The sequence below is a fragment of the Triplophysa dalaica genome, chromosome 21 (assembly GCF_015846415.1).
Source record: "Triplophysa dalaica isolate WHDGS20190420 chromosome 21, ASM1584641v1, whole genome shotgun sequence".
NCBI classification, from domain to species: Eukaryota; Metazoa; Chordata; class Actinopteri; order Cypriniformes; family Nemacheilidae; genus Triplophysa; species Triplophysa dalaica.
The window spans coordinates 13,216,532-13,243,748 of NC_079562.1; the positions used below are offsets into that span (position 1 = coordinate 13,216,532).

At 37.4% G+C, this 27,217-nt stretch overlaps 1 protein-coding gene across 4 annotated transcripts; it reads left to right on the top strand.

Moving 5' to 3' along the window:
* Positions 1 to 1,273: 1,273 nt before the first annotated feature.
* Positions 1,274 to 26,487, top strand: palm1a (paralemmin 1a). Of its 4 annotated transcripts, none has more exons than XM_056734989.1 (9): positions 1,274 to 1,385; positions 13,381 to 13,426; positions 15,024 to 15,104; positions 18,874 to 19,001; positions 19,646 to 19,754; positions 20,438 to 20,459; positions 21,562 to 21,627; positions 22,555 to 22,686; positions 25,332 to 26,487. In XM_056734989.1, coding segments are annotated over exons 1-9 (1,158 nt in total). In that variant the 5' UTR covers positions 1,274 to 1,383; the 3' UTR covers positions 25,904 to 26,487. The 4 variants fall into 4 exon arrangements, with proteins under 4 accessions (XP_056590967.1, XP_056590966.1, XP_056590968.1 ...); XM_056734988.1 differs by lacking the exon at positions 1,274 to 1,385 and adding an exon at positions 2,554 to 2,898; XM_056734990.1 differs by lacking the exons at positions 1,274 to 1,385; positions 22,555 to 22,686 and adding an exon at positions 2,557 to 2,898.
* Positions 26,488 to 27,217: the final 730 nt, after the last annotated feature.

Sequence of the window (27,217 nt, forward strand, 5' to 3'; positions counted from 1 at the left end):
AAGCATTTTTTTATAAGTATAATTCTCATACTCATACTCAAATACTCACATTTAAACACTTTATTATTGTTTTAGATCATGATTCTTATATTTGTTTGTTAAAATGAATTCAAGATTGCTTTTCAATCGTCATCTGGTGTAAAATCCAGAAGATGGAAGAATTCTTTCTCCTCATCCCCACCTGATGTTCAGTTTACTCATCCTGCTCAAGTTAATTAAATTTTCAAAAGGTTTAATGAATACTGTGGTCCTTTGATCTGCAGGTGCTTCAGCTGCTGGAGGTGTTATTTTGCAGAACACTTTTTCCACCTTTCAGTACCTCACATGATCAAACATCTCACCTTCTGCAGACCTTTAAAAGAGTAAACCACCCCTGCAATGCTAATGAAGTTGAATCTTTTTTGGTAAAAAATTGGTCATGTGATGTACAGTTCAATTCAACTTCATGGCTTTACTGTTACTGCATACAAATCACAAATAGTTTTGTTAATAACAACTGTTCACTCTTATTTTGCTCCATCAAAAAATACCTGTATTCACATTGATATTACCTTATGAGCGTGTGTGCTCGAACAGAGAAATGCCAACAAATATATCTTCTCCGGATATCACCTTCTTGTGAAAATAAATTTGACATGTCATTAACTCAAAATAAATGACAGTTAATAAGATTCAGTGGTGTGAAAATTATTCAATAAATTAATTCAATGTTTAATTTGCATAGATTATGGTTAATGCATAACTAATGAATGTTGACATATTTACAGTAGGCCTGTGGTAATTCATGGTTCACACGTCTTAAAAGGAAATTAATACCATAAATCGGTGTATCTATTCTTGCATCTTTCCATGGTCTAGCATGATGCTGACATAAAAAAATCTCTATCATACAAACACACCACAGCTAATCTCATTCCCTCTGTCCCTGACAGAAATGTAGAATCAAGTAAATCTGTAAACCACGATGGGGAATCGTTTGATTATCTACGCCGCATACGACACATGTCACTTGTTTTCTATGATGAGAGGATTGATGCGCTCAAATTAAATTAGGCCTATTGGCCTCCTTGGCGGCATGAACGATCATTTAAGACTGACCAGAGAGGCCAAGAACAAACCCAGCTGGTGTACACACTCACCACCTCAGCGGACCTTTTCTTATGTGTTTTCCATCTTGAGAGAGAGAGAGAGAGAGAGAGAGAGATGGCGGCAGTGCTCCAATCCCCTGCGATGGCGACATTTCCATTGATCAGAGCAAATGGAGACATGTCAAGTTACCACGGCAACTAGCAGGCCAGTGTGTCGACACTGTATGAAGGCTGCCGAGGAGTGAGGAATGAAAGAGCATTAGGGTGATGCTGTGGGGGCGGGAATACTTCAAGAATGTGAGTGCTAATATTATTAAAACCGCTCAATAAGTCACCAGTGTGATTTTGAGAAGTTACACTACAAGTGCTTAAGTAGATTCAAAGGCATTTGATTTAAATCCAGGGCAAAACTGGGTTGTGTTCACAGCAAGCTTTACAATTGGTTATTAACTATTAAACAATGTTCGTCACAGTTCCAGACTCGCAGTATTTACGTAGCTTTTATTTTGTTTTTAAAAAATCGCTTTGTAGGCCTACTTACAAAAAGGTTTATTTTAAAGGTTTGTCGTGTCACTGGTCACGCACACATCCCGTCGCGGGAAGTCGGCAGCTGGATCAGTTGAGATCGATATCAGAACTCATTGCTGTCCTAAACGCGGATAAACAATTAATAATCATATCTTCTTTAATTCTTACTTTCATTTTTCGTTTAGGCGTTGAAATTAAACTACATATCGTGAACATGTCTTTGGATGTGCAATGTGTCTTGTAGGCCTATATTTAATAAGGTAAGAACTGAGGCAGTGATTGGTTTTGGGCTAAACATGGTTACTATAATAAAACCATGGGTGCTTTTTGTGATTTATGTATTATTAACATAGACACTTTGGATTGGAAATTGAATTCGTATTTCCATATATATCGGTGTCGTTGAGTCATTAAGTCATTAAGTAAAACCAGTGAAGTGGTCTTTACAGAATTGATGAAAATCAGTACTGCAAGAGCTGGTCATGAACTCCAGACTGCATTGCCAACACACGTCAACACAGACCAGCGACAGATTTACGGCTGTTATAATACCACCTCTATACATTATAAACATTATTTCTCATAATCTATATCTAATGTGTTTTCTCATTTATGTTTATTTTGGGTGGTGGACACTCAATTTACTCACGCATATTCTCCAAAATAAACATACATAACAAAAACACATTAGAGACTGAAATATTGAATGTACTATGAGCAAAATATTTTTTTTGTCCAAATTAAAATGCGTTTTAGAATAAAAAGTAAGACTTATTAATAGATTATAAAATAAGAGTTACACATCTGGTGGTTATATTTAGGTAAATAGATACCCTATTTTATTTATATGCGTTTACTTGTATTACCTCGAACACCCACGAGGGGGAGGCATACCACCCGTTTCATTGTCGGATCCGACCAAAACGCCTTATCTTATAATTAGGCAAATGAAATAATTGAAACGCGCCTTTATGCAAAACCCAGCTTTCTGACATTTTCAGTGCTAACATGACGAAGTGTGAATATTGCGGATAGCTTTCAGGTTTTTTTGACAGCCGAGTTTGTCGCCTGAGGGTTGCGGTTGTCTCAGAGAGAGAGAGAGAGAGAGAGAGAGAGAGAGCAGAATCAGGGGAGGGACGCCAGCATACGCTCCCGGTTTCACTGCTCACACAAGGAGAGGACATAGGGCTGGAAACTGATGGTGATGCGGCTTTGATTTAATCCGCTTGTTCAAGGAAAATAAATCGGGAATTTGAGAGAAACCGTATTTGGACATTATGGAGTGAGTATACTAACTATTCTTCATCTAATGTAGCGCAGGCCAGTGTGCCTCTGGCCCTTATGATGACTTAACGGAGCCACACCTGCAAAAGATCCCATGCGTTGCTCTTCTGTTATTGCTGTTTGTATGCAAAAACGCCTGCTTTTGTGCGCTGTATATCTAGATCGTTTTAAAAATGTATGTTTAATGAGGTTGTGAGTTTTATGATAAGAAAGAGTTGGTTTAAGCTGTTTAAATGTGGTGGATTGAGACGGTCAGTCAGTGTATGCAGATGAGGGGCAGTCTAAACGCGTCTGCGTTACAAATGAGCAACAAATAAAGTTTTCTTTATTCGCATCTCGCGCTGAACACGATTGTTTTATCTTGACTATTTAACGTAGTTTTGTGATTTATATAGGCCTTAGCCTAGTTATTTATTTCTCGATTTATGAGTGTAATGTTGCATTCATGTGCGCGGAATAACGCTATGACAGCGGGGAGCAGCATCCACACATGCGCTCCAGACCCAGCGTGTACTGACAGCTTCTCCTTCATGGCTTTGACTCTCTCTGTGCAGTTGTTTACATGTGTATTTTTATTAATATATGAGCCACGAAGTTGCAATAAATAAAAATTCAATTGCTCTTAAGCATGATCACTGCTTATTAAAAACTAGGTAAACGAAACATGCAATATACAGTATGGCTACATTATGAATATGTGTATACATTTGTAAGTCGCTTTGGACAAAAGGGTGTGCTAAATGACTGGTAATGTAAATGTATTGTGTTACATTTGGACATCTTGTACTTTAAAAATGTTTTTTTGAGGCATTAATGATAACATGCGATTATAATGCAAGATAATAACTGGCGGTGAGGTGACTCCCTGTAGTGTTTTTAAAATCTTAGTTATTTTCAATCCATTTTAAACTACAACAAGTGAAATAACAATCTGGCAGTGATCTTGGAGGACACATACATCATAGGTAGACCTTCAACTAGAAAAGTAGAGACAACTGCTGGCAGACTTAATTACTGTAATGTACTACACCAGACAGACAGACAGAGAGGAGAGAGAGAGAGAGAGAGAGAGAGAGGGGTATGAGGGGTGGGCTGACAGTTGCTCCAGGAATCTGAATGAACGGCCCTGCCCATATCGGATAACACATGCCTCTCCATTAGTGACTGACTGGGGTCTGTATGAAATCCCATAAATGTCCACTCCATAGAGGGAAGGATGAAATCAGCCGTTGTGCTTTCGACACAATGAAAATAACCTCCCTGGAATATGATCTGAGCACATTTTTGCTCTAAAATATGTGGTGGTTATTGAATGGAATATGGATAGGCTTATTGTGGATGGTTTTATTTTTATGCACGTGCACTGCAGATCGAACTTGTGTGGAAAGCTTCACTTTCACTTTAGTGAAAATGTCGGAGAAGTCTTGACCTCTTACTCCCATGAAAATGCTGGAATAGCAAACAAGCTTGATGGGCACATCAGTTCCTGTGGATGTTCCTTTGAAACTCAGCATGTGTACTGTTTCCCCACCGTCAGAACCCTGCTCATGAAGCGCTGATTTCAGCCACATGTGCTGAGGAATGCTCGGAAGCTTCAAAGGATTCGCTTGACTCCGTGTCTGAGCTGAGTCTTAATGAATGGCTGAGAAACTGCTTGGTCAGGGTTCCTCAAAGACAGAAGATTGGAGAAAGAAGATGCAAAAAACAGCATCAGTGTGATCGAGCGGAAATCCATCCACCCTTCATATAAGGATCCATTAAATCTAATGCATCATCTCACTTCCTGTCATTTTGTATAGTGTTTGAGAGAAGCCTGGAGGCATCATGCTTTCTTTCTCATTGACTCTCATAGTCACCACCCTTTTCTTGTGGGGGTGATGAAACATAAACTAGATTTAAAGATTTTAATTAAATTATTATTAAATTCATTTATAAATTCATTTTTCAACCTTTAGTTAGTGTTATTTTGCATAAGGAATACCTGCAAAATGATAAAGTTCAAAGTCCAGTGCCAAGCGAGCTGTTGTCTTTAACAGAATTCGCTTTTCAAGGACTACAGAGAACGGCTGGATCGGACCACTACTTCCCGGGTACATGATGTCACTATTCTAAGTGCTTTTAATAACCTCCACCCAAAGGAATTAACCAAAAAAGGGGCGAGGCCTTCCTTAGAGAAGAGGAAGAGTCAAGCTGACACGTTCTGTCGTGATTGGTTCCCCGTTTGGAGTGTGTGAAGATGTCCCACCTATACCATATCAGCGTTATTTGACCGTTGGTTATCTTAGAATGTGTGTAGTTGAATTCTTATTATCAGCTGCAGTACTGTGATGAAAGAGAAAGTAGTTTAGTGCGTAGCTCAGTCAAATGTTTAGGATCTCAGATAACAAAACACTACTCCAAAACACTACTTTCTCTTTCATCACAGTACTGCAGCTGATAATAAGAATTCAACTACACACATTCTAAGATAACCAACGGTCAAATAACGCTGATATGGTATAGGTGGCACATCTTCACACACTCCAAGCGGGGAACCAATCACGACAGAACGTGTCAGCTTGACCAGTCTGGGGTGGGACATAACTCGCTGGTTAACCACCATAATACGATGCATCGTTGGGGAAATTAACAATGTAGTCACGACTGCTTTCCAAAACCGTAGTAACTCGTCGGAGATCAATTGTTTGAAACAAGTTGGTTCAGCAATCTAGTTGATGACGCCACACAGCTGTTGGAGTAATGACGTCTACTAATAAATACGTTCTGATCGAATTAATGTCAAATTCTTGCTGTAAATAACATACAATGCATTTATGGACTACTTTTGTTATCCAATTTTTGTTATCCGTTGTATTATATCACGATATTTAAATAATTTATAAGTGTCCTCCTACGTCATTCTGCCCAGGGATTCCCCAGGGTCCTAGCGCACCAAGATCATGCCCATGCGCACTTTTAAAAAACAGCGCAAACTTGACAAACTTAAAGATATCCAATTAAATTTGTATATATTTTGAATGATGGATATGGAATGGAAAAAAAAGGGGCGAATGGAATTTTATCATGCTTACTTTGATAAAAAGCTTGATGGATGTAAGTCTAGTTGTCATAATAATAAGGAACGTTGCTTTTATGCACAGCTTTAGATCTGTAGTTCCAACCACTTTGCGATGCTGCTTGCAATTGATCGTTGGAACGATTGATTTGGGAAACGCTTTAATTGTTGGAACGAATTGTTAAACTATGCTGGAACGACGGAACTTGTGACCATGGTTGGCTAAGGATGCTTTTGGGAAATGCACCCTGTTCCGGAAGTAGGGTATTTATATAGACCGGAAGAAATCGAGTCGTTTTGTTAGAAGAGGGACAGATGTGAACAATAGACTTGAAGTATGTAGAATATAAAACTTTTTTTTTTAAATTAGAAAAATGAACATCCATTGTTAAACACCCAAAAATCATAATCAAAGCCTCAAAACAGGAAAAGACTGGCTTCTTTGATTCAGTCCTGCATTTTGGGATCAGGAGCAATCCTAATTATTTAAAAAGATTAAACTATATGTTCTGGGTGGTTGCCAGGGCATGGTTGTGTGGTCACTAGGGTGCTCTGAGTGAATGCTAATGCATTTCTTGATGGTTGCTAGGGGGTTTTCAGTGGTTTCTAGGTGATGCCCCTGTCAAGCTAGCCTGCCCTCAAGTCTATCTTATAACATATTAGTACACCTCTCCACAGCAATCCATGTGGTTTGAGGTTTGTCTTGATTCTTAGGGTGACATAATAAAACATGTTTACAATGTTCAAGAATTTGTGAAAAAGACAAAAAATGCTGTATTGTGCTGCATTATGCATGTTACTTTGTAAAGAAGTGCATGCTCATGACGTCACCATTTTCACAAATTCACATTTTTGTAGTTTACAAAGATACGATACGTTCAAAATCTTGCAGTTTGAAAGCTGTTTACAAACGATTGCATTTTCAAGCCCTGTAATGCTGTTGTCATGTCGATGAACAGCTAAAATGCATGAGGTTTTTAGTTCAAATCGGTTTTGTGTAAACGTGCCCTAATGCTGTGTTTCCATCAAAGGAGAATTAAGCGATTTGCGCAAGTAAATGACACACAAGGTCAATGCAAAGATACGAATAGACGTGAAAATAACGAAATTTTCCCACGAGTGATATAGAGCGTGGAACGCAATAGTTCGCGTTTGGTGTGAACGCAGCATTCGTTTTAATTAACCTATTTCTTATACATATCCTACATACGAGCAAAACAGTGATGCTTTCTTCTCCAGTAAGAGTAAATATGATTTCATATGTTTTTGGGGATCTGTGTGGCTCCTTGGGGTTCTTTTCATATGGTATTTTAGTTTGTGTTGTAACTTTATCCTGTTTATAATAAACTGTGGTCAAAGCATGTGCTTTGCATTAAAGCTAAGCTTGACCTATAGATAAATACACTGTGTGATGTCTGGGCTTTACTGAGCAACACCAATGAAATCCGTTCATCTCTCACTGCTCAGCTATACATTTGTCTTCTGTGACAGTGCTTTTTGTGAGACTGTTAGATATTACACTTTGCAGTGTTGAGCTTGAACAGCTCTGCACATAGGTTAGACAAGCACTATAAATCTGAGTGTATGGAGTCTGGGCTCATATCTGAGGTCATGCATGTAGTTTCTGTGCCGGTGAGATGTGATACTACAATGATTAGTCTTAGATCTCTATGGAGATTTTTGTGGAACAGTTGTGGGAACGCATATTTTACGTTAAAGGAAAAGGTCACCCAAAAATGGTCCTTTTTATTTGGGTGAACTCTTTGCTTAACAAGTTTGACCTCTCTCCTCCCTTCTGTTCTCCTCTTCAACACAAGCCACAGAAGAAAGGATCAACCAAATCTCTTTTCATTTAACTACACTGCCGTGACATTTAAATGTGTTTTACTGACTTATGGTTATTAGTTAAGTATGATCATTATAGGAGCATGAATCATTAAACAGCCGACCAGAAAGCATCAACGTTGTCATCATCAGTTATATCTGTAGTCATTTATAGGGGGTTCTTTTTAATGCCGCAGAAAGATTTTAAATAAATGTATATATATATTATATTTAAATTTCTGAGGCTTTTTTAAAAAAGCATTTTATGGTGAAATTTACAGACAGTAAGTATGGATGTTATCCAAATTACAGAAGTTGCTGGGCTGAATGGTCCTCTTAAAGGGACAGGTCACCCAAAAATGAAAACTCCGTCATCATTCAACCGTATGTCATTCCAAACCTGCATAACTTAATTTTGCACAAAAAATAAGATGTTTTTAAGAATGTTGGTAACGAAACTACACTGACCCCCATTGACTTCCATTATATGGACACAAGGTCCCTGAGAGTGAGACATTTCTCACAATATCTCTTTTTTGTATCACAGTTATGTAATGGTTCTAAACATCGTAAATGTAAAATAACGTATTAATGACAAAATGTTATTTTTGTGTGAACTATGCCTTTAACATCTCTATATGTAGGACACTCTTCCAGTCATGGGGTCTCAAAGCTTCTCTTTGTATCTCTGAGAGACGACCTCAAGACATCTCAGCTGAGAGACATGAAATGATCTAATGGCTAAAACTGTTAGATGAACGTTTCACACTGTGTTGGCAGAGATGAGGTGCTTTATTGAGTGGAAAAACATCTGTTTCAGTTCTCTAGCATGTCTGATGTGATTTCTTTAGGATGGAATTCCATCATCTCCCTAGGCTGCTTTTGAACAGTGGTGCATGTCAAAAGCAGCTTAATTTGTGAAAGATGTGATTCATTTAACAAGCAAGCCTGAAAAACATGTTCAAAAGTATGTCGATATTCGTTGAACAATTCAAAGCCATTGCTCATTATTCTTCACATTTCTGGGAAACTGGGAAGGTTTTTCAGTAGATGGAACATGGATGTGGGGATTTTCTCCCATTTGTCAGACACTTCATTTCATCTCAAAGATGTTCAGAAGTAATAAAATACTTAGGCAGAATTATTGGATCACAGAATGCCAAGAGAAGTGGAGGTGTGTGGATTGTACGATCCAGGCGCCGGATTAACAAACTGTTCTTAAAACAAAATCTAAGATGGTTCTTAAAATAAATTAAAGGACGTAAGAATGTTTGTGAGAGAGATTATCGATCATCTTCATTTTCAAGAATAAAAGAATATAATTACACTCGCTTGCTCATGTGGTAACTGTATGTATATCTAATAAACTTTATGTATGTAACAAGCACATCGCATACTTATATAGCATATATAAATATATACTGTATAAGCATTAAACGGCCGCATGTTAGCTAATATGTTAGCGAGTGTTAAAAAATACATGTATTAAAATACATTTAAAAAAAATTGTGCTACTATGGCATAATTCTTGTGACCCTCTCCATTTCGAGTCACTTTGTCCCAGAAAGGGATCTAGACCATATCATTACTATACCAAAATAAATATTCCTTAATGGCAAGTAAACATCAAAATTATGATTCTGGCTCAAAACAATACACGTCACATGTGAAACAACCAAATATGTGACACTGGACATCAAAACCAGTCTTAAGTAGCACGGGAAAGTTTTCGTAATCGCCAAAAATACAAGGTATGGGCAAAAATGACATTATTATATTTTACAAAAAAAAATGTATGAACCTGTAAGTGTATAAAATCATTATTTTTGCTTCTTTCTTCAGCTTTCAGATGATGTAAAAGGCAGAAATTTCGAAAAATTGCCCCTTAAGACAATTTGTTTTGTTGTCCATGGTCACATTTTAAACATCTTATCTTTTGTAAGTTTCTTAAAAAGTGTTTTTTTTCGGGAATACGAAACATGTCACTTAAGAAGATGTTTCTTCTTAAGAATGTTTTTTGAATCCGGCCACTGATCTTTTCATATATTTAAGAGTCACACCAAGCAGTGAAATATGGCTAGTCGATGGTTCACACATGCCAACACTTTCAATATTTCTCTCAGACTTTTATTGAATGTCACATCAGTATCAATCATTCCTCTGCTTCGTTTTGCTGTAGGCCTTCATTTGACAAATCTCACAACTGTTCATCTGTAACATTACGAGACAACTCAGACATACTGATGACATCTATTAAAGTGTTGAGCTCGTAAAAGAAACATAAGAAAAGTAATCAGCTGGTATGGGGCATGTTGGACGGACCTTATCTGAGATCCCGCTGTTGTTTGTGCTGCAGTAGCTATGGCTGACAAGCATGTGACACCGAGGAAAATTAGCCAGACATATGACCCTCACTTTACACACGGCTGAGTCTCCAGAGCACACACATACAGCTGTATACAGATACAGAATAATCATCCCTGTGAGGTTAGGACTTTCCTGTATTATTGGGTCATTTTGTGCTGGCTTTTGGAGAGTTTCTTTCTCTTTTTGCCATATTTTGTTTGTGAAAATTGCTAAAATACAGTTTATGCTGCATTGCACATATATTTACACTGGGTCTCATTCAAATTTTTGTGTAAACGTCATTCTAACATAAATTTTAGGATTCATGAAAATGTTTGTATTTTCAAAAGGTCAGTTGTTATGAAAGTACACATGCTCCATATCACGTGTAAAAAGTGCTGAAACCGCACGTGACTTATTCGTTTAGACAAACTGATGACACTGCATTTTGATGCACTATGTATCTTAATTATATTTCTGGAGTTATTTTGCCCAGTCTTTTATCATTTTTTACTTTTTAACTTTGGGTAAAAGGCAGAGCTCGTCACCGTCCTTTTTTACACAGCCGTCCAATCACAGTGAAGATGAGGCGGGACAAACACTCCATTGATTTGACCAACCATCATACACAACAGTGGAAATATTAATTTTACTGCATTGTCATATTCGGCTCCTGTCTTGGTTACACAAGCGGTGGTCATTTCCTTTCAACGCGGACAACGACGCAGAAGTATTAAAACCAACACGTAGCCTACGGCGTAGGTCCTATGCACGAGTATAAACTAACCTTAAACACACACTGCCTCAAAAACATTCTCAGGTGCCGCCAGCTGGTCGTTTTCAGAAGAGAACCAGGTATTATTATTTAGCTAGCTAAAAACACTTTGGTGGACACAGTTTAATTGGTTAATTTATTGGTAAGCATATAGCCTTTAGTATCTAATGCATTTATTTAATATAGTGTATCAAAACCAGAGAATGAAGTCCAGAGGACACCAGCATTCCTAGATTGGCTACGTAATTTGCGCAGCTGTAATTCATAGGCGGGGATTATATTTATTTTTAATGAGCGTGCATGCGCGCCCTGTTTACAAATGATTGGAATTCATTAACATACACACATTTTACTATCAAATCTGATGTTTAAGAAGTATTTGTGAATTCGGAGACACGTTTTCGGGGAGTTCTGTTTTACCCGGAAATTACTTTTTTAACTTTTTTTCAAATTACTCATATTTATTTATGAACGTTTCATGAATGAGACCCACTGTATTTAGTGTTTTTAATTGCCAGTATATAGAGAGAATGGTGGCTTATCATTTACATTACATTTTATTTTAGAGATGCACCGGTTCGATGCAACTTTCATAATGTTATTATTAATTCATATAATTACTATTAAAGTTTAACATCAAACTGGTGATGTTTCGAAACACTTTGCATACACATATCGCACAGTCGTTTCATTTCCAGTCCTTTATTGATTGACTGGATGTATCGGACCTGATCATTGGCTGTTTTTAAACTGTTAGCAGATTTGGATGAAAAAATGCTTTTATCGACTGATACCGATTATTGGCCGATATATCAGTGCATCTCTATATGCTTTTATTCAAAGTTTGTCACTATTCCCTGGTAATCAAACCCTGGATGTTGTATTGTGTGATTGTAAAATAAATGGTCCCATTGTTTAAATAAAACTGTTTATGAAGTATTGAAAATTTGACGCACAAACCATCTTGCTTGCTGTGTTGACTGCTTCATTGTTTCCTTTCATTTTCTCGCCCATTCTAGTTTAGTTGTGAGCTTATTGGCTTTCAATAACAAAAATATGATGTGGGATAATTTACACCATTCAATTTCAAAAGAGGAACATTAATTATTTTTATGTGAATGTAAATCAGTTCAGTTATTTTGCTGAATGCTGGAGTGTGTTTGTTCTCTGAATGTCAGACTGTCTGGATGTGAAAGAGAATTTTGTTGAGTAAGCAGCTTTGATCTATGCAAAAGTGAAGTAGCTTTGACAGATGTGTGCTTGCGCATCTAAAAGCAGATTCAGATCAAATGATGCACTGGAGCCACATTAAGACTATGGCATTTCTCAATTCTGAATCTCTTTTGACAGCCTAATGTTTTGAAGCTTTAAACAAGAATGTTTGCACAATCATCTATTTTTGGTGTATAATGAGTCACTTTTGGCATCACACTCAATCAGTTGATGTGTCATTTGTTCAGATCCTCTAACAGGCTGTTTGTACAGGTGTTGTGTTTTACTCGTGTGGGGGGGATGTGAGTTGTCTGGCTGTGGTGGGTCGGAGAACAATCTTCACGTTCTTCTTTTCCCTGATGGGATCTCACCTCAGCTCTCACGTGCTTTGTACGGGGCCACAGCTGTGTCCTACAGCAGACTGCACTGACAGCGGGGGCCCATCCTACTGTCTGAAAGCACTTTTGAGCTTTTCATGTATGTAAGTGTCAACCAGAAATTAAGGAGTCAGTTATGGGGTGTTCCTGTTCTTCATTTGCTATTTAATTTGGCATTTGTCTACAGATATTTTCGCTGATAATCACAGAGGCTGCGGTCTACAATTACACAACACTACAGTCATTTTATGTTCTTCTAGGAATCAGTTGCAGAAAGTATACGAGGAATTCTCGGAGTTTTCCTCCAGAGCTGAATTTTTTCTTCTCTTGCTCAATCAAACTCGGCGTTAGTGAAATCTTAGAAAGCTCCAGACTTACTTTGCCAAACTTTTCTTTTCTTTCATTGTGAGAATTCCCACCATATTATCTGGTACTTGGCAGTCATTTTTTAGAGACATTTATCAGTTTTCCATGCTTAAGGTCATATTTCTAAACCTTTCCAGGTTTTTCAGAAAGTGGAGAAATGGCATATTTTGCATTCTTTCCCTTTTATACATCACAACAAAGGTGCCTTTTAAGCACCGGTGCAACGAATAAGATTGAAAGATACGCATTAGATGTGACTTTGATATGTTTGGTTTAGTTTTGTTCTGCCATTAAGAATTATGGGAAGTGTGGTCTGGTTGCAGAAATCCAATGCATGCCCGATTTGTAAATGAGATCATTGTGACATGACATGAAGCTATGAACTATGAAATGTCTTTTATGGAAATTTCACTTCTCTAAGTTTACAGTAATATTTAAGAATGTCCAGATGCCAGAACAAGAAAGAAATCTATCTTTGTACGTGGTCATCGCCAGTCTGATGTATATATATTCTCTCTCTCATAGGATGTCAGAATCAGTCTCACAGCAGGAGCGGCTCCAGGTTATTGCAGTAAGTTGGATTTCTTACGCCATATGTTCCCCTGGCGGTCCTAAATCCACCTAATGAACCCATTTCACAAATCATAAACTGAATTTTTACACATACAACTCGTTCTATTGTTTTAAATGCCATAACATTTTTTGAATTTTTATTTAAATAACAACTTTGGCTATTAGGAAGTAAGCTGGAATGTTGTGAATTGGGAAAGTGACACTGATAACCCAGCCAGAGAGCCTATGACTGCCAACTTTTTAAAGCTCCAGTTTAGGAAATTTAGCAGCATCTAGTGGTGAGGTGTAGAGCAGTTGTAGAGCAGTAGAGAAGTGTAGAGCAGTTTGTCCGTTTAGGGCTACTGTAGAAACAACATGGGGATGTAATGGGATCCTTGGTGTATGTGGATAGAAATAGCATTATATAATGCCTTTATACACCTCTGAAGACATATTTTTCTATATTATATTGCAAAATATCCTTTATAATATCCAAATAACCTTTAAATAAGTGTTAATGCTTGTTTATGTTTCGGGTATCTAAGTATCCTGGTTTTATAAGCAAAGATTTTGGTTCTTTACTATGCCATCAAAATACTCACATATAAACACCCCAGCTGCACCCCTGCACAAATCTGTGCTGTCTTATTTTCAGTCAGCGTTGGGAAGTGATTTACTACAAGTAGCGGCACTATTAACTTTCAATAATGTGACCATAATTTAGCTGCTTTCAAAATACTCATTATGCTGTAATGAGCTCATTTATCTGACAAACAGCAGTGTAGCATAGAGCACATAGGGATGGAAAGTCTCAATTATTGTATTTTGAGCAAATATGTCGGTTTCATTCATTGAGATTCCCATTCTTTATGTGCAAGATATTGCTCTGTTATAGCAGAATAGATTAAAGGATTCAACGGATGTCATGTCATATCACCATAGCTCCACAATACATACTGAACATTATTATCACAATATATTTTGCCTTTATATATAATCACACAACTTGATAATGTTCATCTGTTTTTATCAAGACAAAAATGAGAATTGCAATCCAGTCCAGTTCAGACTATCAATCGACGCATCTTTTTTTAGCCCCCACCCACTAATGCATGCTGCGAGGTGTAGATACACTCACACACACTTCTCAACACTTATTATCACACGTATTAAATCAAAGCCCTTTATAAAAACAGAAAAAGATGTGTTTGTCCCCTGAGAGTCCATTCACAATGCTTAAAGCGGCCGTGACACAAGCGTTTTCTGCCAATCTCATATTAATCTTGAGTACCTGTACAGAAGTATTGCATTCTTCGTATCTTCGAAGAGTATTTAGTTTGGTCTAATTTATAAAAGATAGATACAGCTGTACGATTATTTCCGAAAGCATACGGCACGTGTGGGGGGGAGGGGTAGGCTGAAATAAAGCGCGTGCACACTCATTGCCAACAAAACAAAGACATCAGTTTCACTCACTGCAAGTTGACCATGTTAAGCATGAGAAGACAGCACGTTTAACATTCAACAGATGTCAGAATGCATGACTCACTGTTGCACCGCCCCTTTAAAGAAAACTCTAATACATAAAGCTTGATGTTCTATGTTTTTATTCTCAGGAGAAAAGGAAAAGACAGACAGAAATTGAGAACAAGAAAAGACAACTAGAAGATGATCGACGACAGCTTCAGCACCTCAAGGTAAATAGTTAGCAGTGCATGTCATGTAATTCATTGTATGAGTGAAAATAAATTGATGGTTTACATCTCAAATGACAAACTAGCTCCTTGTTTTTCTATTGAGACTATTTCAATTGAACAATAAACAGAATGGATAGATGAACAGGTATTTGGAGGTATCGTCGTAGCTGGATTGAAGAGTATTCAGGACCTATATGTTTTTGTCCAGTATCTAACTTTGTCTACATTTGAGTTTTTAAATATGGTGAATTTGATGTCATAATGGGGTGTTTTCCAGTCTACTGCAATGTTCAGTTTTCTTGTACACCTAAATAAAAGTTTGGGCCAAGACGCCCTGTCAGACACAGGAAGGAGAATCTGCCGGGGGTGGGGGGTTGAGTGGCTGATAGGACGTCCTGTTTGTGAGTGAAAGGAAATGCTTCACTCCGCTAAATATATGTTGTATTGTCTCTGTGGTCCTCAGGTCAGGTGTACACAATTGCTTTTGGGTTTCAGAGCTGTTTTTTTCCAATATAACTTGATAATATGTTTTAGAGTAGAGGTAATTTAGACTTTGGCTATATTTGGAATATCTACTATAGTGCTATTGTTGGTATTTTTATATACTGTAATGAGTATGCCAATTACCCTATATTGTAAAGTGCTCATATTGATGATCTACTTCCAGTATAACAAATGAAAAAGTCTGAATATGTTTTAGAGATGATAACGGGACACCACATGTTGAGTTAAACCCAAAACTGAAAATTCCTTTATCATTTGTTCTCCTTCTGCAGAACACTAAAGAAGATATTTTGAAGAATGTTGGTAACCGAACAACACTGGTCCCCATTGACTCCAATTGCATGAACACAAAACTACTAAGATATTTCTCAAGATGTTTTGGTTGAACTGTCCCTTTACACTTGCAATGTAGTGAAAAAGCCTGAAGTCTATATGAAGAGTTCCTATGAGGTCATTTGGTACCTGAGCGGGAGCTTTACACACATTTTACAGTCACCTATGTACTATTTTTATCAATAAGTGAGGAAGACCATAAATAAAATAACAAAATATAGCAAGTATTTTTGAAAGCCGGAACATGAATTTGTCTGGGATTTTTCTGTGGTGTTTATAAATGTTGCAAAGCAGAATGAGAATGAGAGGGACTTGGCTGTGCTGGCCAGAGATGAAATCCAAAAACCCTCCTCATTAGCAGTTTCTATGGAGCTTCAATTCAGAGTCAGCAAAACAGAAAGAGAGATGAATGGCCATTGAATAGTGGGCTGCTGAAGTATTGAAGGGGCCTCTTCTAGCTCTGAAAACACATGCTCTCTGATATATGAGCAAGCTTTTGTCCTTCTGAGATAAGGACTATGGTGTTCTTCTCAAATACACAACAATTCTAACCACTTGAGGCAAGCTATGCGGTTTTAGGCCTATTGCCAAATCTCAGTGAAGTTTGTGTATATGCAGTATGTTTGGAATATATTACATGGCAGGGATCATTTACTTATTCTTTGTCTGAGAGAGTAAACGCTACACTGAAGTATTTTGGCTCCAAAGTTTCCTTTGTTTTGATTGGCTCATCATTTGGTTCAGACTGATTAAAGGATGTGTGATGTCCCAGGGGTGATCAGAACAGGAAGTTGATGCCGATTGGTTTGGTTTGGTTTGGTTTAACCCCACACAGAGTGAGTGCACTTCATTTCAAGTTGTGCATCTGCAAACTAAGCACACTTATTCACAAAGTTATACACAAACCTTTCCCCTAAATGTTTAGAACGATATAAAATATTAAAATTTTGTTATAGTGTTTTATTTTAGCACAATTTTTTTTCAAGATCATGGCAGTACAGATTTTAATTTTAAAACATAAATCATCATTACCGCAACACATCACAATTTGTATGAGTGCATGTTATTCTAGATGTTCTCAATTACAATTTTTTTTGACAAAATATTAATCTATAGTAAAAATGAAGAAGAGATGGGAGAAAAAGAAGTGCCGATGACTGATATTCTCATCCTGCATAACTTTGTTAAAAGTCTGTTTAAAATTGCTCAAAGATATTTACATTAAGTTTCATTTTATGTAAAGAAACACATCTACCAGGATCTTTCAAACGGCAGGTTAACTGATTACTTTATAGTTTTCTAGTTAAAAACTAAATATTCTCTTATCACGCTGTATACAAAACTTAAATATTCTCATAATCGATACAGGTAGATTTCCGTAATAATTTTTTCACGTCCATAATTCTCTATTTAAATGTATTTAATTGATATCTTAATAAAATGGGATAGAGAGTTTCAAATAGTTACCGTAATAAACATTTTAAGGCCTTTTTTGTCAAGAATGTTCAAAATTGTGTGAATTTTTTAATTGTTTAAAAACAATGTTTTGTTTGGTTTCAATTTTGGATTTAAAAGGAAATGTCTTGATGCGAGTGTTTTTAAGAAAATCATGTTGGACATCTTGAAACATCTTGCGTGTGTTCTCTACTAACTGGAAGGGCTAAATGCAGAGATCGCATTTCGGGTATGGGTCACCATATCTGACACACAGGTCACTTTCAAGATCACATGACAATCTACCAGATAGTGCTTTGTCTGGTGTTTTGCGCAATAGGTGGCAGTTAACAAAGAATCAACAAACGGAAATGCATGAAAACAAAGAAACAGTTTCCAGACACGTACTGTATATACATCATGTTATTGGACTTCATAAAGCAATAGTGACATCTTGAAAGTCTTGATTAAAAACAGATGGAATTTTCACTGGATTGGGAAGTGAAGGCCCTTTAGGGGGTGTAAGCTCTTTAGGGGTTGAACAACTGCCAAATGATACACTACACTTCCATAAAACTCAGTATTTCATTATGCAATGGATACATTTCTCAGTTTGTTGTTTTTGTGACCACTTGCTGGAGCAGATATCAAATACGCATGCTTTGTATTGAAATATCTAAAATCAGCTGGGTGTTCTGCTCCATATGCAAAACATCAAATTGTCCTAGCTTATGTTGCCTTTTGGTTTCATATTGATTATATTTCCTGATGTTTTGGTTTAAAATCAACAGAAGAGACAGATGTGGTGTTGAATATGTTGTTGTGTTACCCCACCCAAATCTTCAGCACCCTGAAGGTTTATAGTAACACTGCTGGTAATAAGATGGGCATGGGCCAACATCTTGTGTGGTTTCTGAATGCTCTCAGTTACCATGTTGTCCCAAGCAGTGTTATCTTACTAATAATCAAATATAAGCACTAAGAGTGAGAAAAGAGTCAGATCAATGACTATGTCTGGTTTAGTGCCAGGGCAGCTTTTTGCCGTGCCAGTTCGACACTTAGATTTTAATGTCAATTATCTGAATAATTCAGGCACCGAGCGGGTATTTGGTTAGTAAAGATCTCTTTTCTTTTAAGAGATCGCCAAACGATGGAGAAAAGACAATTGAACGTCTCTTGGGGCATGTTTCACTCTTGTTCTAATGCATGGTTTACTCTGATATCATTTCTGTCTTTGCCGTGGAAATTTGCTGAAGTATATGCCATTTCGTGACACTGTTTGTGTTTTTAAACTATGTTTTTGTATAAAAATGTGGTTTGGTCAGTTCGAGTCTTTTTGCCAGTCCAATCAAATCCAAAAAGATCGTCTGAGTCATTCGTCACATTGGATATTGGATGGTAAAGTCTAGTGCATTGCATTATGGGATACATAACTATCTTGGTTTTATTTTCTGTTGTATACGGCACATTATCGACCTCTTTGTGCTTTTCCTTGTAGTCAAAGGCGCTGCGAGAAAGATGGCTGCTGGACGGTGCGCCCACTGCCGGATCTGAAGAGGATGAGACCAAGAAACAGCTCCTCGAGGATGAGGCCAAAACTAAAGACCTAGAGGAGAATATCATCAGGTACCGACTTCAGTGTGATGAAGAGCTTTATGTTAAATAAATCTCCAGGGGTAGTGAATATAGACACAATTATTATAAAATTAATACAAATACAAATTCTTTCATCATTTTCTCCCATGTCTATCCAAACCGGTATGTCTTTCTTTCCTCTGCAGAACACAAAATAACATATTTTGAGGAACGTTGATAACCCAACATCATTGACTTCCATTGTATGAAGATAAAACCACTGAGACATTTCTCGAAATATCTTCTTTTGTGTTTCATTGTGTTTCAGTCATGTATCGGTTTTAACTGACACGAGGGTGAATAAATGCTGACAGAATTGTTATTTTGGGGTGAATTACCACTTTAAGTCCCCAATGTGGGATTCATCAATCCAGACTGTGCAGCAAGAACCCATGGAACTAGATATTTCTTCTCATATTTGTGTATTTCTGATGAACTGATGGTGATCAGTCTTACTGCTGACTGGCAGACCAATCTGATTTTCCATTCTCTGATTAAATCTCTGCTCCTGGTACAAGACTGGCATGCCAAACGCTGAGTAATGCCAGTTAAGCAGTCATCACTACTCAGACCTAGCGTGAAAGAAAAATGTGCCTTTGAAAATATGAAAATATAAATAAAAATCTTTCACATAGAATGGAGAGAGAGCTGGAGGAACTAGAGACAGGTGTGTCTGCAACATCTACCAAAGAGAACCTGAAAGATGCCATACAGGAAGTCAGCACCAATGAACTTGAAACAAAGGTGAGCTCTGACTGGCACACACATTAACTTAACATCAGGGTGGGCGGCGGGGATCCAGAGACTGCTATTAAATCCTTTAGTGGCGACACAATGGGGGACAATCTGATGTCCGGCCGCACAAAGGTCTTTTTGATTAAGGGAAGCAATTCATCTCATTTCTTACGGTGGAGCCATGCGTGTACTAAACAACTTGGACTGATGGATTGTTGCCTTCACCGAATGCATTAGTGTGCTGAATTCTTTGCCACGTTCAGGGCAGATTCCATAGCAACGGCAAAGATGCTGTCACAACAGTAATTCATTTATCTGATTGGAATTTTCTGTGGTAGTCAATATGCAGCATCTGTGAAACGCACAGTATTTCTTGTCTAATGCCTGCTGACCTCTTTTGCATCTCAACCATAAATCCTTCATATAGAAATTTGGCTTGCACACACATTTAAACTAATATTTGGAATCAGCAGTTGATTTAGACCCTCCTACTGTAGTATTGCAGTAATCTTCACACCCACAGCCCATCTGATAAACCGCTAGTTGTGTTGTAAACACAAAAGGCAATTGTTCACTACAACAATGTAACAAGATTGCATTTGGGTATTTCATAGGAAACATAATTTTGTGTAGTTTGATACATTTTGATTTTATCTTGCTAACTTTCTCTCTCTCTCATTCTCTTTTTGCAGGTTGTTACAGACACTGTTAAAGGTAACGTCCTCTGACAGCAACAACACTCACAGTTTTAGGAATCTTTGAAGCACTATTTTGTCAGAATTCTTGTTTCTGTGTATAATTCCCTGTTATTGAGCTTTTAGTTAAGGACTGTTCTGATGTCAAACAGGCAAGGTTGGGTCTTCGTTTTAAGCACTTAAGTTACTGTCACATTCTTTCAAAGAAAATCAATTACCTCAATTGAAAAAAAGTTGTGTTTTTTTAATAAATGAATATTTTAATATTAAAGTAAATTAATTAATATAGTTAATGCTTAAAACAAGACAAAGATATCTGCCAATGAAGAAAGAAAACCTATATTAAGTACTGAATTAAAGATTATGTTTCATTCTTCATTGGCAGATTTGTTTGTTTCGTTTTAAGCATAAACTTAATTTTGAGATGTGAAGTTTCAGGATCAATACTTAATATTTTTTATATAATGCTTCTTAAAGGGATACTCAGCCCAAAAATTCCAATTCTGTCCATTTCTTTGTTCTTAGAAAGATATTTGGAAGAATGCTTGTAACCAAATAGTTTTTGGCCAACATTGACTGCCATAGTAGGAAAAATGACAATGGTAGTCAAGGGTGCCCCAGAACTGTTTGATTTCCTAAATTCTTAAAAATTGGTAATTTTGTGTTTATCAGAAAATAGATTAAAAAAAAAAATTCTACTATGTTAGTCAATGATGCCCCAGAACTGTCAGTTTCTAACATTTTCCATATTTCTTTCTCTGTGTCTGTCAGAACAAAGAAATGTAAACAGATTTGGAACTACTAAGGTGATTTAATGATGACAGAATTTTCATTTTTTGGTGGAGTATCACTTTAAGCAAACGTGATTCATGTGTGATTAAATGTGATTGAATTTTCAATATTTTAATATTTCTACTAGGAAAAAGAGAAAAATACTACAAGAGCAATTCATTTTAAAGTGTTTATATCATATCCAGTGGGATGTAAGACATTGCTGGTCAGTCTTGTGTCTGGCACTTTCTCTTTCCCATACTTCTCGCTCGTTTCTCTCTCCCTCCCTCCTCTTTATCATTCTCTGTCCTTCTCTTCTCGGCATGTGTTCATTTCATGACCCTTATTAGAGGTCAAAGTTCACGTCAGTCCTCGTCTGGTGAAATCCGGAGGTGACTATGACAAGATGAGAGCAGGTGAGTGTTGGTCCAGCCGTGCATCACGCAGAGATCACACACTCTTCCTGTCATTTTTTCACATTAACAGGAGGTTTATTATCAGTTGACCTCTTTATGTATGTAACTGCACCCATAAATATTAATATACAATTATGATATACTACAAAAATATAAGATCGACCCAAATGCAATTATTTATTAAATAAATAGTACTATTCTCTTAAAGAAAATGTATTACACAGCAGAGCTTTTACTATCTACAACAATTGATGCTATATATTAATTTAGGGTGTAAATCTTGTGCTGATTTCATCTAATCGTGTCTTCTAATTCTGTCTGTTTTCTCACCTACTGTGTGTTTGTGCGCACGTGTGTGTCTTTGTGAGTCTGACATGTGTACTAGATCTTCTCTCACATATAAATTAAGTTGAAAAGCAGAGTAACAGCTAATAGAAAAGCCTATTTTTAGAAGTATTACTGATGTTTCTTTCTGAAAATATCCAGTTGCCATGGTAACACTGCTTTTCTAACAGGAAACCATGGGTTCTCATGGTGGAATTAACTCAATAGAAAATTGCCTCCATGCAATTATAAAACAAGCTAGAAAACAAAAATGTATAATTATAATGAAAGAACATCATCTACAAAATCCGATATTATGTCGAACCGCAGGATGTGTTGGAATAATACCTACAAACATCTCTGTAATTCATCTCCTCACTGTTGCATCATTATTATTATTATTGTTTATCAATAATATAACTTATACAGGTGTGTGTGTATGTGTGTGTGAGTGTGTGTGTGTGTGTGTGTGTGTGTGTATGTGTGTGTGTGTGTGTGTGTGTGTGTGTGTGTGTGTGTGTGTAAATGAGTGTATGGTTGTTGTCATGAAAGTGATATCGGACCACTGCAGGATAATAATGTGCTTTTCCGTTGCCACTGCAGCGATGTACTCCGTAGAGATCACGGTTGAGAAGGACCTGGTGACTGGGAAGACCAAAGTCCTGTCCACTAACACACTGCTTCCCAAAGGCCTCTTGCAGCAAGGGGTCAAGGTCTATGAGGATGAACAGAAAGGTGGCCAATAGTGCAGCCGTGCGCGGCTTTGCTAGAACATGCCTTCTTTACGAGAAGTGTTTACATAAAATAGATAATAGACATGTAGGTTGGATGATTTTAGATGTCTTTTTGTCTGTTAAATGAGAAAATACTCTAGTGTGGAGTTGCAATCGAATGTATGAACAAACCCAATGTGTTGGTAAATATGCTAGCTACAGGTTCATTTTAAAACTGCAGTCTGTAACTTTGGATTCAATATCATATCTCTGTTTGACACATACAATTACAGGTTACTTAGGTTACAATCAAATTCTGTCAAGCTGACATTATTTTAAGCTTAGCGCGAAAAATTAAAAAATATACCCAAAAAAGTTACGAATTGCAGCTTTAGTGTTGTTTGGTTCAATGATCAAAACCTTATTCAGAAAAGGAAAAAAACCTGTCATCGTTTACTCACTTTTACATCGTGTCTATACTGGACGCGACTGAACGCTTGTTCTAATGGGATTGTCCTGTCGCACCGTGCAACGTCCAGTGTGGACACAATTTATAATAATGATGGGTTCTTGCGTTCTATTATCTCTTGTCGCATCGCGCTGCGCCGCATCCGGAGTAGACACGGTGTCATGTTACAAATCTTTTTATTTACTGCACAAAAGCTTTGTATGAGATCTAAAGATCAAGTCATTATTCACCAAAAATCTCATAATGTCACCGTAAACTCTTAAAAAAGGTGCTTCTAAAGGTTCTTCGATGCCATAGAAGAACCTTATGGTTCTTTACAGAACTTTTAACATCTGAAGAACCTTTTTGTTTCGCAAAATGTTCTTTGTGGTCAAAAAAGGTTCTTCAGGTTATAAAAAAGTAAGAAAGAGATGGTTCTTTAAAGAATCCTTTGACTGAATGGTTCTTCGTGGAACAAAAAATGGTTCTTCTATGGCATCACCGTGAAGCACCTTTTAAGCTTTTAAGTGTAGCTCTTATATCTAATTTTTACCGTCACATATTCTCATTTACACATTAAAACCATGTTGTTTGCCATCATTGCCGTCAATCAGTAGGGAGAATATTTTATGGAAATAAGATGACATGGGCAAGATTTTCAATCAAAACTAATTGTTTGGTTGTTTTCTTTATTCTTTCTGCTGCTTGATGGCTAGTGATCATTGAACGATTTCATTTTGTAGACAAGAACATCTTCTGTGTTCAAACATCGCTCACTTCTCGTAAAGGAAAATGTTTATGAAAGCATGGCTTTAGATGCAGGGTTACCCAAAACTCCTCGTTCTCAATTATTCTCAATGACTTCACACTCGGTCACCCTGCAACAAAATCAATTTGGACAGTTAATTCAAACACAAAACTGTCTCCAAATATATTCTCCAAAGGTTTACAGATATACAGAAAGTACTTGCTCTACTAATATTTGTAAAGCTAATGCTGCTGGCTGCTAATGCTAACACAAATGCTAACATTGGAGTTGCTTGCTGCTCTGTTTGCTCAACTTGCTACACTTTCCCAGTGTTTGAACCCTGATCAGTCAAGTGACCACTTCTAGCAAGAGAAGTGTACTTGAAATACAACCCTCAATGCTAACAGCAGTCACTTACTGTGCATCAAATGTGTTTTGTGCTTTCTGTCAATTGGTAGCATTTTACAAGCCATTGTTGTTCCAATACTTGCAAAACTGTAGCTATTTTATGAACGTCCTCAATATGTAGCAAATTTGGAGGGACATTGTGTTTGCCACAGGGGTTTGTAGCCATATGTAACTTTTGACTCTAGATCGCAATCTATGTTTGAATGTAAAATTGCACTTTGGTTATTATCTTTATTGATGTCAGACTGTCTTGTAAAAACGTACCCAACTGCACAATTTATAAATCATTATTATATGCTTACTATGAGAAATTGTGGAAAGATATGGAAACTTTTTTTTAACACTTATTTTTATGTGCTTGCTCAAAATCAGGTTTATGACCATTTTTAACCTAAAAGTTAGATTTTAAAATAATATTAAACACAATTTGAATGGAATAGAGATTTAATGTGCACTTTTGAGTTGCGATGGCAGCAACATACCTTAAGGGGGCGATGACGTTTCCCTCAATCCAACCTAAATGTTGTGTTGTTTTTAGGCATATTATGTTGGGTGACTATATGAGCCATATCTCCTGGACGCGTCCTTGCCAGGATTCGGATGCTTCTTCACGGAGTCGCATTTGTCAACCGCATACGTCATCGAGGTGCTCACATTGCAGTAAAAAAAGCATTATAAAATTAACATTTAACATCGCTTTGGACGTATAAACATTGTAGTTCATTGTTGTCATTCTTACCTTGAAATATAAGGGCAGCCTATATAAAATACAACCTGAAATAATAAACCTCGATGACGTATGCGGTCGACAAATGCGACTCCCGGAAGAAGCATCCGAAATGGCTTATATGGTCACCCTATATTATAGCAAACTTGTTCAGCAATATTATCCATAAACAATCTTCCCGCCATGACCTTGGTTGACCCTAGAAGATGACATTTAACAGAATGCATCACATGTGGACTCAAGCTTGCGTAGCTAAAACCACTTGCATACATGTGTAGAATATGTTTCAGCACTAAAATGACTCTTTCTTAACTCAATCTTCTTGTTTCTTTGTAGTGGTGCATGAGGTCCGCACTGTGGATGGCGTTGTAACCAATGGTGTTCACCAGCTCAGCTCTACAGAGGTAGACGAGCTCCTTCACAAAGCTGATGAGGTCACCATGACTGAGAGCAGAAAGGCCACACCTAAACTGGAACGAGGGAAAGCCGAAGAAACCGAGAAAGATATAGTCACACCTGTGACTGTCTCCAGCCCCATGAAGGATATCACGGGTGTGGAAGCAAAACCCACAGCCCCCAAGACGGAAGTGGGCGGGGCCAGTGTAGAGAATCCGGTTACCATGGTCTTCATGGGTTACCAGAATGTGGAAGATGAGGACGAAACGAAGAAGGTTCTGGGGATGGAAAGTACAACAGTGAAGGCAGAGGTGGTGGTCATCGAGGATGGAGATGCCAAGACCACTGCCACAGACACAAAGCAGGAACTGGCACCTCCTAATGGCAGCCCAGCAGATCCACCAAAGGCAGAAGACGCCGAGGCAGCTGGAGAGGAAGGGCAACCAGAGGGGGGCGCTGCTGAGGTCAAAAGCAAGGAGAAACAACCCTGCAAGTGCTGCACCATCATGTGAGTCCTTGCAGACAAGGATTTTATTGATGGGATGCAACAACATACACAGCAAACAATAGCAAGGCAGAGAATAAACGTTCACTATCTTTTGATAGAACGCTGTTGTTTCTTTAATTGATTTATACCTGTTTTATATCCTCTTTTTTCCCTCTTCCCCCTTGATACCCTCTAACCTCATTTCAACTTCATGCATTTTATTTTATTTTTTCTGGTTTATTGTGCCTGAAATGAATCCCGCTCATGTACTTGTGAGACAGGTCTGAAGAGGATTTTCTCTTCAACTGAACCGAGCTGACCAACATCCAACAAACCTCTTTATCAGCATTAACTTCACACAGAATAAGTTTGTTTTCTTTCCATATGTGGACTCAATTATCTCTGTATAACTTTAAAACATATCTGAGCCATTTATTTCTGAAAAGCTATTTATTTTGTTCTTCGTTCCCTTGTTAAAACCCCCCAATTTTTGCAAAGCATGATGTGTTGCGTGCTATCCAAAGTATTTTCACTGAACACTGAAGAACAACTTTGATCTCAGCGGTTTGTGTTGTGCTTTATTTATTGCTTATAAATCTGTGAGAAACATTTCGGTTATTATTTTCTTGTAGTCGTCCTGAGCTTCTGGGATTTATAGAACACACTACATGGTTGCTTAAAAATGCCCGAACCCTATATATAGTGATAGTGTCCATCATGTTTTCATGCATTACAGGGACAGTTCACCCAAAAATTATGTCATTATTGAATCACTCTCAATTGTTCCTAACTTCTAAAAATCTCTTTGTTCTGCTATACACATTTGGTAAGATATTTAGAAGAATGTCAGATCTCATCCCCCATTGACTCCCATAGTATTTATTTTTCCTACTATGGCATTAAATGGGGGATGAGATTTGTTTGGATAATGACATTCTTCCAAATATCTTCCTTTGTGTTCATTAGAACAAAGAAATGTATACAGGTTTGAAACAATCTGAGAGAGATTAAATAATGACAGAATTTTTTTTTTTTGGTGAGCTTTCACTTTAAATCCAAGGTCTGTCTGCTATCCAGAATTCCTCTAAATGTTCCTTTTTTATCTACACAACCCGAACACACACACTCACACAAGCATCCAGTCATAAAGACCCTACTTCTTCCTTTCAAGAGGAAAGCCTTCGTTCCTCATCTTCGTTCTCACATCAGTCTAATAGATTGCACTCTTTCATATTGAAATACAGGCCAGGTGAGCTAAGGATATGTGAACAAGCTTTGCTGTTATATATGATCCTTCTGTCAAACTGGTCCAGAAAAGAGCTACGCAACCTTTTGTAAA

Bases quoted from the DNA above. Each gene is read 5' to 3' on its own strand.
- palm1a (XM_056734988.1), top strand. The intron at 19,755-20,437 runs GTGAGCTCTGAC...CTCTTTTTGCAG, and splicing joins CCAATGAACTTGAAACAAAG to GTTGTTACAGACACTGTTAA. The intron at 21,628-22,554 runs GTGAGTGTTGGT...TTGCCACTGCAG, and splicing joins CTATGACAAGATGAGAGCAG to CGATGTACTCCGTAGAGATC.